Source organism: Heterodontus francisci, chromosome 34 (genome assembly GCF_036365525.1).
Source record: "Heterodontus francisci isolate sHetFra1 chromosome 34, sHetFra1.hap1, whole genome shotgun sequence".
Lineage (NCBI taxonomy): Eukaryota > Metazoa > Chordata > Chondrichthyes > Heterodontiformes > Heterodontidae > Heterodontus > Heterodontus francisci.
The window spans coordinates 28,257,812-28,272,973 of record NC_090404.1 but is presented as its reverse complement, the minus strand read 5'-3'; the positions used below and the strand labels follow the sequence as shown (position 1 = coordinate 28,272,973).

Sequence of the window (15,162 nt, the reverse complement as noted above, 5' to 3'; positions counted from 1 at the left end):
CTCCGTCATTGGCTGAAACTCTTCATCATTTTGAAAGTTGATTTTTCTCAAGTTCCAGGAGTAAACTCGCCCTTTCTGTTGTGACAGGACAGGTTCAGAGCACAGTCAATAAAGCAGTTCACATCCAGCTGCTTTATTAATAGAAGGTTAGAGTACAAAAGCAAGGAAGTTATGTTAAACTTGTATAGAACACTGGTTCGGCCGCACCTGGAGTACGGCGTCCAGTTTTGGGTGCCATACTTTAGGAAAGATATGAATGCATTAGAGACAGTGCAGAAAAGATTTACGAGAATAGTTCCATGGATGAGAAATGTCAGTTATATAGATAGATCGGGGAAGTTGAGACTGTTTTCCTTGGAGAAGAAAAGATTGAGAGGAGATCATGACGGGTCTGGATAGAGTCGATGGGGGAACAACTGTCCTCATTGGTGGAAGGATTGAGAACAAGAGGCCACCGATTTAAGGTAATTGGAAAAAGAAGCAATGGCAACATGAGGAGAAACTTTTTCACACCGGGTGGTTCGGATCTGGAATGCAGTGGCAGAGAGTGTGGTGGAGGTAGGTTCAATCGAGGCATTCAAGAGGAAATTGGATTGTCATGTGAAAAGGAAAATGTGCAGGGCTACGGGGAGAAGGCGGGAGAGAAGCACTAGGTAAATTGCTCCTTCGGAGAGCCAGTGCAGCCTGGATGGGCCGAATGGCCTCATTCTTAGTGGTAATGATTCTGTGAATACCCCTCACTAGAAAAAAACTAAATTCTTAAACACTACTAAGATATAATCAAAATTTAAAATAGAAAAATTAGTGTCCTCGCAGATTTACGCTCCTGCCAAAGTGGAATCTTCCAATGTGGAATGGTCCAAGGTTGCGTGAAGTCCTCACAATCGTCTAATGGTGGGAAAAAAAGGTTCTTCAACAGGAGGGCTGTTAGTAGTCTAGTTCCAGTTGAAGTGATGCTCTTCTTCTTCCAGTGATAAATTCAGCAATTGCAGTTCAGTAGTTAAAGTAATTGGTTATTTTCTTATAAGAAATTAATCTGGCTTGATTTATCAGAACTCTGAGAGTATAATAAATAGGGTTTAAATAAACCGAGGGAGTATATGCTGGCAGAACAGCTGCCTGCGTCTGTGTGTCTGAACAAACCAGTTAACCAGTTTTTCAAAAGGTAATTGGCAACATTGTATCTCTCGATACTCAGACTCTGAGTGGTTGTATCCAACGGCAACCAGAATGCACTAGCTGAAATTGGTTGGTTTCCTCTCCATATGGTTGTTGCCGGCTAACCAAAAATGCACTTTAGCTCACGGTCCCTGGAGCTTGTTGCCTTAAAGGCACACCACAGATTCCAAGAAAGAAAAACTACGGGATTATAGCACCATCTAAGAGGACTGATGGGGTCTTGGTGAAGGTCTCACCTGACAGTGCAGCACCCCTCAGTACTGCACTGGAATATCAGTCTAGATTTTGTGCTCAAGTCTCTGGATATAGATTTTAACCCACAACCTACTGACAGAGACGTTCTACCTTCGAATTGTTAGAGCAGGACATGCTTTTTATACAGAAGGAAAGTACTTGATGTTTCGATCTGAACTTGCACAGTCAAGGTACTGTGGTTCTAATGTACTTGAAGGTAAAAAAAAAGTCAAATTTTGCAGCTGTATCAGGTGTTCAGAATTTATTTTAACAAATCTTTGCATGAGAGTGCAGCAAAAATTTGCATGTTTTTTTGTCTTCCTTCCCCATTAGCGCCAAGAAGTAAATGTTCTAGTGTTACTCTTCAAATTACTTCTTAAGATATAGACAGTAATTTTCCTTAAAGCAGCTTCCCGTTGAGAACTGTCTGTTTCAGCAGTAATTGTATTGCAGTTACAATCTGTGATGCTATATCTGGATTCAGAATGCAATCTTGAACTTTGATCTTACAGTTTAGAATGTCATTTGAACTGTTTTATTCGTTTATGGGATGTGGGCATCGCTGGCAATGCCAGCATTTATTGCCCATCCCTAATTGCCCTCGACAAGGTGATGGCGAAACACCTTCTTGGACCACTACAATCTGCAGTGTAGATACACCCACTGTGCTGTTATGGAGGGAGTTCCAGAAGATTTTGACACGAAAGCAGTGACGTAATGATGATATTTCCTAGTCAGCATGGTGTGAGACCTGGAGGAGAACTTGCAAGTGGAGATGGTGAATGACGTTATGGTTTCTATGACACCAATTAATTGTGTTCAATACTGTATCATGGTCCTTAGTTGTTTTTTGTTTTGTTTTTTGTCCAGGGAAATATGTGATGTGTCTTTAAGGTTTGCAAAGGATCAGTACTGCTTTAAGAACAAGCATGCCTCAGGAGTTAGAGAAAATACATTTTTAGTTGCCATTGGATACAACCATTCAGAGACTGCAAATCAAAGGGTGCATTCTCGTTACCTTGGATACAGCTATTTGGACTGAGCATCACGTGATACATTTGTTAGAATTCAATTTTGAACTGGCTATTTAGTTGAAGACAGTCTGTTCTAACAGAGAACACAGACAGACAGATGGTGTTAACACCTGAAAAAAAAGCTCTCAACCATTTAAACTGAAGGAAGAGAATTTTGCCTGTTTAATTATTATTATCTCTCAAAATTCTAAAAGAAAGTCAAGCCAAAACACAGATCTCTGCTAATTTAAACTGAAGGAAGGGAAGTTAGACTGTGACAATCTTTTATCCCTCAAAAACTCAAAAGTCAGATTGATTCTATTGAAAGTGTTTGCAAGTTGTTAATTGTTGAAATCCATCGCTGAAGGAAGGAAAGCATCACTTACTGCTGGTATTAGACTACGGACTGTTCTACTGTGGAAGAATCTTTTTTTCCCCATCAGACGGGTGTGAGGACTTCAAGCAACATTGGACTGTAAACTTGCAAGGACTCTATTTTTTTCTATTTATAATGTAGTTTCTATCTTCATAGTGTTGAAGAATTTAGTTTTTCTAATTAAGCAGTTAATTTGTTGAATTAAAGACACCTGTTTTGGTTAGCCTCCTTCGGGGGTTAATAGATGGTACAATTTGGCTGCATCTTTCTTTAATTTGGAAAATTTAAAATGATATGTTTAGGTGATCTGTGGAGAGACGGGATTGAATTAACAGTGCGTTTCTCCCACCACAATCAGAATCGTGTATTTTGATTGGGGGCTTTGACTGGAGCAATTGGTCGTAACATCTGTAATGTAATTACAAGATACTGATGACCTCCAAACCACAAAAGAATCTCTATGTCACTACACCATTATCTGAACTCAAAAGTCGTTGTAATTCATAATGCCCTTCAGCTGTGTTGTTACAGTAGCTGTTGTTTTGTTCTATGAGTGATTAAGCTACTATCTGCACTGTTGTGATGAACACAAGAAATAGGAGTAGACCATATTGCCCATTGAGCCTGTTCTGTTATTCAAAATGATCATGGCTGGTGAGCTTTGATGAGTTGAATAACTTGGCTTGGCTCTTGTCTTTTCTACTGTTCTCATTGACATTTTCTAAGGTTTAAAGACACAGCATTAGTTAAGACAAGTCTTGCATGACCTGGTTGGAGAAACCAGGGATGCAGAGTGATGGTAGAGAATAGAGCTACTACATAATTGTGTAGCATTCAAATGGATGCAAAACAGGTTTATTGTTGAGACTAAAGAAATAAATTACTGCTATTAATTATGTATGCTGTCAGGCAAACCCCGCCTCCCCTCATCTGCCAAGATGAGGCACACATGGATTTTGCCACATGAACATTAAAACTTAAAATTGCAAGCCCCTGACTGGAAAATGATTTGCATAGTAGCAGACAGTGTTGTAACAAAGGGACCCAGTCGTTGCTTCCCCAATACACAGAAGAAGTGGTCAAACCAGTTTTAGTCACATGACTGACTGACTGTTGGGGTTTCTTTGAATTTGAACTTCCAACTGGGAAAGAAATCAGAAAGCACTTTTCTTCTGGACTAAGAAGAGCTCTCTCTTGTCTGCTCTCATCTCACTCTCACCAGCTTCGGAAACCATTGAAGACACATGAACCCCAAGAGAGAATAGTCTCCTGCAGTGAACAAGGGTTAAGCAGAATACTGGGCCCCAACGAAAAGTAAGAGCTGTCTACAATCAAGGACTCTACAGCGAGCTGGAAACACAGAAACAGTAACAAGAAACCCCCTTGAGAAACTGCCTCAAACCTCTCCATTTTATTTTTCTTCTCTTTTCTGTCCTCATTTGCATTTGTGTATCACATGTACATGCTAGAGTGGGCAGGTTGTATATCCGTAGGTGTCAACCGTATTAGAGTTTAAGTTTAAGGTTTAATAAATTTCACTTTTCTACTTTAAACCAAAGAAAGCCTGTTTATGCTCACTTCTTTGCCTTATAATGGGAAAGCTGTGAACAAGGATTCACAAAGGGGGAGCTCAAAACACAGTGTGTTTAAAAATAAAACTCTGTTACACTAAGATCAGGTGAAGACAGCAAAAGACCCTTAGACACTTTTCTCGCCTGGTCGTAACAATGCCTGATCAAATTATTATTCCGCCTATTTGTGTTATCTATAATTATTTTTAGCACTTCTCATTTGTGAAAGATCATGGAATATCATGCCTGTACAAATGGATGAAGCAATGATGAGTTCTGATGAAAGGTCTCTGACCTGAAACGTTATCTCTGCTTCTCTCTCCACAAATGCTGCCAGATCTGCTGAGTATTTCCAGCACTTTCTGTTTTTATTTCAGATTTCCAGCATCTGCAGTATTGTGCTTTTATTTTGGATGAAGCAATGTTCGTTCATGTCATTCTCTCTTGCAAGTGTGAGTTCAGTGGATACCAAGGAGTGGTAGAAAACAGTAAACATACCTTGTGGTATATCTGAATTGTAAACAGCATGAGTTTTGGCTTTTTCTAATTTGTCAGCCTTTTAAACGTTCTGTGTGATTTTACAACAACACTCCCCCAACAGTGTTTAATAAATCGTGCAGCAAAGATTATCAAATCAGTAATCCTATATAAAATCGGTGTTTGTGCAGGGTGTGTGTTCGCTCAATTGTAACAAACAGATGAAGAATCCTGTGAATGGGTCAAATTTAAATAATGGGGATTTTTGAGCAGCTTTGCATAAATGCACTAGCCTCAGTCCCGTCCCCTCTTGCTATTGGTCCGGAGCTGCCGTCAATCACCTGGACATTGTGAGGTCAGAGGTCGCTGTCGGGAGCTTCAAGTACCGTGTGCACAGGCGCAGGACGTAACAGTGTTTGGAGCATGCGCAACGCGAGTCGAATCTGCATCCGGTAAGCGGGAGCGGTGGAGCCGGCGGCTGGAAAGGCTTCAGAAACACCCGGTGTTTCTACCGAGCGGGGCGGCAGCTGCGGGGCTTCTCCCGGTGACAGGCCCGGGGTTAACGGCCGCCAGATTTCCAGCTCTTTTGGAGGAATTAAAGATTAATAAAGTGTAACATCAAAGGACAAAACTTTAAAGGAAACTGAGCTCAGTTATAAAGGGGTCTGGGGGAGGGGAGGGGAGGGGAGGGAGGAACCATTTGGGACACAGCACAGGGCAGGAGGTCCCCCCTCCCCGGTTCCACAAAGACTCCCCTTGGACTGGGCCACACCTGGGCAGGGCTGGCTCAAGGTGCAGGAAGCTGCTGGGCTGAGCTGTGGACTGGGAGGAGTGGGGGGTTTGACTGACAGGCCTGGGGAGGGGGATATCAGGGCAGGTACACACACTGCTCCCCCTTTTCCTCCTGGGATCTTTTACTGGGGTCGTGTTGCTGAGTGTTTCTAAACTCTGCCTCCCTAGCCCGGTAATGTAGGTGGATTGTAGGTTGCTGTGAGTGTTGAACACAAGAAATCAGAGCAGGAGTAGAGCATATGGCCCATTGAATCTGTTCCACCGCTCAAAACGATTATGGCTGATCTTAGGATTTAACGCCTCTTGCCCACCCGCTCACCATATCCCTTGATTCCCTGAGAGACCAAAAATCTGTATCCCAGCCTTAAATGTATTCAATGATGGAGCATCCACGACTGTCTGAGGTAGGGAATTCCAAAGAATTTGAGTGAAGTAATTTCTCCTCTATATTGCCTCTTGGGGCAATGTGCAGCAGGGCGCATGTGTGACCATCCTGGGCCAGGAAGCAGGAAGAGAGAATGTTGCAAATTTCTATCCTGGACTGATAGTGATGGCTTTTGTAAACTTCTTTTACAGGGCCTTAGAAGGGGAGGATTTACAGACAGCAAACTCAAACCAAGAGAAATATTTGTCTCTTCTGAATTTCTATCCTGGACTGACAGTGATGGCTTTTTTGGAAGGGTATTAGAAAAGGAGGATTTGCAGATAAGAAGCTCAAACCAAGCATCACATCAAGATTTGGCAGAGAGACTCGATTCATCAAGACCTGAACATCAACGGCCTTTGAACGTGGAAGAAAAAAGGTTTGTCTGTTCTTTCTGTGGGAAAAGATTTCAGTTATCAGTGTGAGTGGAAAAGCACTGAGATACACAAAGCCCTGGTTAGACCACACCTGGAGTATTGTGTTCAGTTCTGGGCACCACAACTTAGGAAGGATATAATGGCCTTGGAGGGAGTGCAGTGTAGATTTACCTGAATGATACCTGGACTCCAAGGGTTAAATTACAAGGAGAGATTACACAAATGAATCATAGAGTCATTACAGCACAGAAGGAGGACAGTTGGCCCATCGAGTCCATGCCAGCTCTCTGCAGACCAGTTCAGTCAGTCCCATTCCCCCACTCTTTCCTCAAGTGCCCATCCAATTTCCTTTTCAAATCATTGGTTGTCTCTGCTTCCACCATTCTCTTAGGCAGTGAGTTCCAGGTCATTAACACTTGCTGAGTAAAAAAGCTCTTTCTCATTTGGCCCCTCAATCTCTGGCCAAAAGCCTTAAATCTGTGTCCCTCAGTCCTTGTACCATCAGCTCATGGGAACAACTGATCTAAACCTGACATAATCTTGTACACCTCTATCAGATCTCCCCTCAACCTGCTTTCCTCCAAGGAGAACAATCCCAGCTTCTCCAAGCTAATCTTGTAGCTAAATTCCCTCATCCCAGGAACTATTCTGGTAAATCTCCTCTGCACCCTCTCAAGAAGCTTCACATCCTTCCTAAAGTGTGGTGACCAGAACTGGATGCAATACTCTAGTTGTGGCCTCACCAGAGATTTATAAAGGTTCAACAAAACATCCCTGCTTTTGTACTCAATACCTCTATTTATGAAGCCCAAGATCTCATACGCTAACTACTCACTCAATAGGGCCTGCCACCTCCTTGGATTTATGCACATGAACCCCCTCAGGTCCCTCTGTCCCTGCACAAATGTGCCATTAAGTATATGTAGCCTCTCCCTATCACTTCTGTGAAAATGCATCACCTCACTATGATGGTTGAATTCCCTGGTATTTAGAAGTTTAAGAGTTGATTTGATCAAAATTTTGAAGATATTAATTGGAACTGATAATTTCTCTCTATCTACCATATTTCCACTGGTTGGGGAATCTCGGATTAGGGGGCATAGTGTCATACTTAAAGCCAGACTTTTCAGCAGTGAAGTTAGGAAACACTTCTACACACAAAGGGTGGTAGAAGTTTGAAACTCTCTTCCACAAACAGCAGTTGATGTCAGATCAATGTTAATGTTAAATCTGACATTGATAGATCTCTGTTAACCAAAGGTATTAATGGATATGGGACAAAGTCGGGTTTATAGGGTTAGATCACAGATCAGCCATGATCTCATTGTCTGGTGGAACAGGCTCAAGGGGCTAAATGGCCAACTCCTAGAATCATAGAAACTTACAGCACAGAAGGAGGCCATTCAACCCTTTGTGCTTGTGCTGGCCCTTTGAAAGAACAGTCGTGCTTAGTTCCACACACCCGCTTGTTGTTTGTAAGCCTGTAAGTTCCTCATTCTCAAATACCTGTCAACTCCCTTTTAAAATGACTGATCGAATCAGGTTCAACCACCTTTTTAGGTGGAGCGTTCCAGATCCCGACAACTCTCTGTTGGTGCAGAAACTGCTGAACTCAATGTTGAGTCCGGAAGGTTGTCAAGTTTCTAATTGAAAGATGAGCTGCTGTTTCTCGAGCTCCCATTGAGCTTCATTGGAACAGGGCAGGAGGCCGAGGACAGAGATGTCAGAGTGGGAGTGGGACGGAGAATTAAAATGGGAAGTGACCGGAAACTGAGGGTCATGCTTGCAGACTGAACGGAGATGTTCCTCAAATTGATCACCCAGTCTGTGTTTGGTCTTCCCAATATAGAACAGACCACATTGTGAACAGTCAATATAATATACTAAATTGCAAGAATTACAAGTAAATCACTGTCTGTTTCATCCTACAAAACCCTGAGAATAGCCCAAAGGAAGATAGTTTATTTGAAGATTAAAGGTTACAAAGTAAAGCAATTGACAGAATATTAAACTCTTTCCCAGCAGATATAAACCCACTGTCAAAATGAACGTGGTTCAGTCCTGGATGTGAATAACAGCAGCAATAACAGCAACATCCAACCCCTGCAGTCACTTGTGAACTCGATGGTATCCCATCAGGTTGGATGACTGAGTGAATCCCTTCCCACACACTGAGCAGGTTAACAGCCTCTCCACAGTGTGACTGCGCTGATGGTTTTCCAGATCAGATGGGTAATTGAATTCCTTCTCATTCCCCACATTCCACAGTTTCTCCCCAGTGTGACTGCGCTTGTGTATCGACAGGCCAGATGAAACTTCGTCCACACGTAGAACACGTGTACAGTTTCTGCCCACTCTGATCGCTGCTTTATCCTTCCATGTTCAAAATCCTATGGTATTCAGGTTACGATAAATTGTACGACTCCATCAGATCCTGATCTGATGTTTAGTTTGATTTTATCTATAACAATTCAGTGAGAGGTAAACAGAACCTTAACAGTAACACAGACGAGCACCTTCAGGAGAGATGGTGAGAAACCCCCCTGTGTGCAGAGTGAGAACAAAATCAATGTGTCTGAATCCTCTCCTAATCCCCTGTAAAAGGAGGTAATAAAAGTCATCACTGTCAGTACAGGATAGAAATTCAGAACAGACAATTCGAGATCCTATGGAACATTTTATTCCTCTCTTGTTTCCCCAAAGCTGTAACTCCCCGTCCCACACACTCTCCCTCCTCCCTGTGCTGAAATCCAAACCCATGGCACCATCTGCACCATTTCTTTCCTCCTCTGCCAGTTTTCTCCCTCCCTCTACTGTGGCTGGGTTCAGTTCTCCAGCCCCTGTGTGCAGAGTGAGAATCAAATCAATGAGTCAATGATTTTCTCTCCTGGTCACTGGGACCCTGAAGCCCCGCCCACTCTCTATTCTGGTCCCACAAATTACCAGATTCGTTCAGCTCAATTTCACAAATGCCTTTGTGTTTTTTGTGGGTTCTCTCTCACTCCCTTTTTCTTGTTTGAAATTCATTTTACAAGGTATTAGAAGGGGAGGATTTGCAGACAGCAAACTCAAACTAAACATCACATCAGGATCTGACAGTCACTTCGATTCATCAGGATCTGAATGTCATCGACCTTTGACTATGGAAGCAAAAAGCCTCGTTCACACTGTGGAGAAAGTAGACATGTGTTCCATGTGTGGACGAGACTTCAACCGATCATCTGGCCTCTCGAAACACAAGCGCAGTCACACTGGGGAGAAGCCGTGGAAATGTGGGGACTGTGAGAAGGAATATAATTACCCGTCTGAGCTGCAAACTCATCGACGCAGTCACACCGGGGTGAGGCCGTTCACCTGCTCTGTGTGTGGGAAGGGATTCACTCATTTCTCTTCCCTGCAGAGACACCAGCGAGTTCACACTGACGAGAGAAAGTTTAAATGCTGTGACTGTGAGAAGAGCTTTAAAAGCCCACATGCACTGAGGGAGCACCAGGGACTTCACACTGGGGAGAGGCCGTTCACCTGCTCTGTGTGTGCAAAGGGATTCACTCAATCATCCAAGCTGCTCAGACATCAGCAACTTCACACTGGGGAGACACCATTCACCTGCTATGAGTGTGGGAAGGGATTTGCTGATTCATCCAACCTGCTGAGACACCAGCGGGTTCACACTGGGGAGAGGCCATTCACCTGCTATGAGTGTGGGAAGGGATTCACTCAGTCATCCGCCCTGCTGAGACACCAGCGAGTTCACACTGTGGAGAGGCCAGTCATCTGTTCTGCGTGTGGGAAGGGATTCACTCGGTTATCAAATCTGCTGACACATCAGCGGGTTCACACTGTGGAGAGGCCGTTCTCCTGCCCTGACTGTGGGAAGGGATTCACTCTGTCCTCCACCCTGCTGATACACCAGCGACTTCACACTGGCGAGAAACCTTTTAAATGTTCTGATTGTGGGAATTGCTATAAAAGTTCCCGGGAGCTGATATCCCATCAACGTGTTCACACGAATGAGAAACCATTCAGGTGCTCTCACTGCGGGACTGGATTCAGGCAATCAGGCAACCTCACCGTACACCAGCGTATTCACACTGGGGAGAGACCGTTCACCTGCTCAGAGTGTGGGAAGGGATTCACTCAGTCATCCAAGCTGCTGAGACACCAGCGAGTTCACACCGGGGAGAGGCCGTTCACCTGCTCTGTGTGTGGGAAGGGATTCACTCGTTCATCCGCCCTGCTGACACACCAGCAGGTTCACACTGGGGAGAGGCTGTTCACCTGCTCTGTGTGTGGGAAGGGATTCGCTCGTTCGTCCAACCTGCTGAGACATCGGCAGCTGCACGCTGATGAGAAACCTTTTTAAATGCCCAGACTGAGATTTGTCGAATCCCATGTCTCGTCACACTCACAGAATAATAAGTGAGAATAACACTGAGGGAAAAGCCATCAAAATGTTGGACTGTGAGAAGAAATTCAGTTACCTGTCAGCTGGAAACCCATAAGCGCAGTCACACTGGGGAGAGGCTGTTCACCTGCTCTGTGTGTGTAAGGGGATTCACTCAGTCATCCAGCCTGTATACACCAGTGAGTTCACACCCGGGAGAGGCTGTTCACCTGCTCTGTGTGTGTAAGGGGATTCACTCAGTCATCCAGACTCTATACACCAGTGAGTTCACACTGGGGAGAGGCTGTTCACCTGCTCTGTGTGTGTAGAAAGGGATTCACTCAGTCTTCCAGCCTCTGTACACCAGTGAGTTCACACTGGGGAGAGGGTGTTCACCTGCTCTGTGTGTGTAGAAAGGGGTTCACTCAGTCTTCCAGCCTCTGTACACCAGTGAGTTCACACTGGGGAGAGGGTGTTCACCTGCTCTGTGTGTGTAGAAAGGGATTCACTCAGTCATCCAGACTCTATACACCAGCGAGTTCACACTGGGGAGAGGGTGTTCACCTGCTCTGTGTGTGTAGAAAGGGATTCACTCAGTCTTCCAGCCTGCTGACACAGCAGTGAGTTCACTGTAGGGGGTTGGAGTCTGCAGTTTTTGCCGCTGTTAATCACATCCAGGACTGAACCATGTTCATTCTGACAGTTGGGGTTTATTTCTGAAACAAAAACAAGAAATGCTGGAACCACTCAGCAGGTCTGGCAGCATCTGTGGAAAGAGAAGCAGAGTTAACGTTTCGGGTCAGTGACCCTTATTTCTGATGTCAGTTGCTCCTTTTGGACTGAGCATCTGCCCCTCAGTATCTCTCATTCATGTGTGAATAAACCATCATGTCTGCAAACCTCGTTTTCAATTTAAATCCACTCAGTAAATAAACTGAACAAAAGATGAACAATAAACAGATCACAGGCCAATCCTGCAGCTCTATATTGACAGGAGAAAGTCTGTTCTTCAGCTCGAGAATGAGGCTGTTTAAGCTCTGAATGTTTGTAAGCACCAGCAGACTTGAGCTGTTTGATAGACAGGCTGTTCACAGCTGTTAACATGTCAGATATTGAAGGAATTACTCTTAAAATAAACTCACCAATTTATAAGCTCAGACTCCGGTCCCTGCTGTAATTAATACTCAGCATCCATTAGTGCTGATTTACAGTCAATCACTGAATAACCAGGTTAACCTTTGTTACTTGTTTTGTGAAATACTCTCCCTATTAGTGGTGAACTGCTGGATAACTCTGATTACATTTCTATGTGTTTATACATGTCTATAAAGTGTCTGTGTGTCCAGATTTAACTAAGTGGTGATTTGTAACCAATAAATGATGTTTTGGCCATGACTTGTAGTCTGGTATCTTAGAGATTTGTCAAGAAAGATTTAATTCACTCACTCAGCAGCTTGAGAGGAACCAGACTGAGGTTTAATGAACATAAGAAATAGGAGCTGGAGGAGGCCATTTGGCCCTTCGAGCCTGTTCTGCCATTCACCCAGATCATGGCTGATCTTCTCAACTCCACCTTCCCGCACTATCCCCATATCCCTTAATTCCCTCAGTACCCAAAAATCTATCAATCTCTGTCTTAAATATACTCAATGACTGAGCATCCACAGCTCCCTGGGGTAGACAATTCCAAAGATTCACAACCCTTTCAGTGAAGAAATTTCTCCTCATTTCAGTCCTAAATGACCGACCCCTTATCCTGAGACTGTGACCCGGTGTTCTAGATTCCCCAGACAGGGGAAACATTTTCTCAGCATCTACCCTGCCAAGTCCGTTAAAAATATATTATGTTTCAGTTAGATCACCTCTCACTCTTCTAAACTCCAGGGAATATAGACCAGGGAGGCAACATACCATCCTGGAATCAAGTCTGTGATCACGAACTCCTGTCTGTTCCCCTAACTACAGAATCCCCTCTCCCCTACCCTGGTAGTGTTTGATGGGACTGTGTAGAGGGAGCTTTACTCTGCATCTAACCCTCTTTTTTTGATGGTGACTGCGTAGAGGGCGCTTTACTCTGTATCTAGCCCATCATGTACTTGCCGTGGGAGTGTTTACAGGGACAGTGTAGCGAGAGCTTTACTCTGTATCTCGCCCATGCTGTATCTGACTGGAGAATGTAGATACCAGTTGCTCAGAATGTACCATTCGCTGACACTGACATCCATCACCTTAACTCAAAGATGAGATAAACCCATCAGTTTCTCCTCAGTCACAGATCAATGGAGAATGGGGACCCAGTGGATGTGGTGTACCTAGATTTCCAAAAAGCCTTCGACAAGGTGCCGCACAAGAGGCTGCTGCATAAGATAAGGATGCATGGAGTTAGGGGTAAAGTATTAGCATGGATAGAGGATTGGTTAACTGACAGGAAGCAGAGAGTGGGGATAAATCAGTGCTATTCTGGTTGGCAATCAGTCACTAGTGGTGTGCCTCAGGGATCAGTGTTGGGTCCGCAATTATTTACAATTTATATAGATGATTTGGAGTTGGGGACCACTTGTAGGGTGTCAAAGTTTGCAGATGACACTAAGATGAGTGGCAGAGCAAAGTGTGCAGATGACTGTGAAACTTTGCAGAGGAACATAGATACATTGAGTGAGTGGGCAAAGGACTGGCAGATGGAATACAATGTTAATAAATGTGAAGTCATTCATTTCGGTCGGAGTAACAGGAAAAAGGATTATTACTTGAATGGTAAAAAGTTGCAGCATGCTGCTATGCAGAGGGACCTGGGTGTCCTTGTGCATGAATCGCAGAAGGTTGGTCTGCAGGTACAGCAAGTAATTAGGAAGGCAAATGGAATTTTGTCCTTCATTGCTAAAGGGATTGAGTTTAAAAGCAGAGAGGTTATGTTGCAGCTGTATAAGGTACTGGTGAGGCCGCACCTGGAGTACTGTGTGCAGTTTTGGTCTCCTTACTTGAGAAAGGATGTACTGGCACTGGAGAGGGTGCAGAGGAGGTTCACTAGGTTGATTCCGGAGTTGAGGGGGTTGGCTGATGAGGAGAGACTGAGTAGATTGGGATGATATTCATTGGAATTCAGAAGAATGGGGGGGGATCTTATAGAAACATATAAAATCATGAAGGGAATAGATAAGATACAAGTAGAGAGGATGTTTCCACTGGCAGGTGAAGCTAGGACAAGAGGGCATAGCATCAAGATTAGAGGGAGCAGATTTAGGACTGAATTAAGAAGGAACTTCTTCACCCAGAGGGTTGTTAATCTATGGAATTCCTTGCCCAGTGAAGTAGTTGACGCTTCTTCAGTAAACGTTTTTAAAGCTAAGGTAGATATCTTTTTGAATAATAAAGGAATTAAGGGATACGGTGAGAACGCGGGTAAGTGGATCTGAGTCCACGGAAAGATCAGCCATAATCTTATTGAATGGCGGAGCAGGCTCGAGGGGCCGGACGGCCTACTCCTGCTCCTACTTCTTATGATCTTATGATCCGGAGGGACAGGAATGTCTGGAACATTTGTATTCAGTCTGCTCGATATTTCATCCCTGGGTCTCAAGAGATTGAGTCGGTTAGAATTATATTCGCTGGAGTTCAGAAGAGTGAGGGGGGGATCTCATAGAAACCTATAAAATTCTACCAGGACTTGACAGGGTAGATGCAGGAAGGATGTTCCCAATGGTGGGGGAGTCCAGAACCAGGGGTGATAGTCTAAGGATACGGGATTAACCATTCAGGACTAAAATGAGGAGAGATTTCTTCACACAGAAAGTGATGAATCTGTGGAATTCACTAACACAGAAAGCAGTTGAGGCCAAAACATTGTATGTTTTCCAGAAGGAGTTAGATATAGCTCTTGGGCTTAAAGGGATCAAAGGATATGGGGCAAAAGCGGGAACAGGTTACTGAGTTGGATGATCATAATGAATGGCGGAGCAGGCTCGAAGGGCTGAATGGCCTACTCCTGCTCCTATGTTTCTATGTCTCAGTCTTTTGGTGATGATTTGAATTTGATGTCCTCTAGTTACTGACTCACCAGCTAGTGGAAGTAGCTTTTCCTCATTTACCGGATGAAATTTTGAATCCCTCCCTCAGGTCTCCAATGACCCTTTGTTCTAATGAAAAGAGCCCCAGTTTCTCTAATCTCTCCTGATAACTAAAGCCTCTCTTCTCTGCTATCATCTCAGTGAATCTCTTCTGCACCCTCTTCATGACCTTGACATCCTTCCTGGTGTAAGATCCCAATATTCGAACTGCAGCCTAACCAATGATTTGTACAGGTTTACATGACCTCTGTCCTTTTGTATTTTACACTCC

The 15,162-nt window shown here is 44.0% G+C and overlaps 1 protein-coding gene across 7 annotated transcripts in view; it reads left to right on the top strand.

Moving 5' to 3' along the window:
- The window catches only part of LOC137349252 (zinc finger protein 229-like), a 725,490-nt gene that overhangs the window by 690,571 nt on the left and 19,757 nt on the right, over nucleotides 1-15,162 (top strand). Inside the window, exons 1-3 of one of the 7 annotated variants that reach the window (XM_068014759.1) lie at nucleotides 5,223-5,302; nucleotides 6,219-6,445; nucleotides 9,479-12,180. In XM_068014759.1, the coding sequence (XP_067870860.1) occupies nucleotides 9,586-10,806 (1,221 nt within the window). In that variant the 5' untranslated portion in view covers nucleotides 5,223-5,302; nucleotides 6,219-6,445; nucleotides 9,479-9,585 and the 3' untranslated portion in view covers nucleotides 10,807-12,180. The other 6 variants (XM_068014758.1, XM_068014756.1, XM_068014757.1 and 3 more) reach the window with 6 other exon arrangements.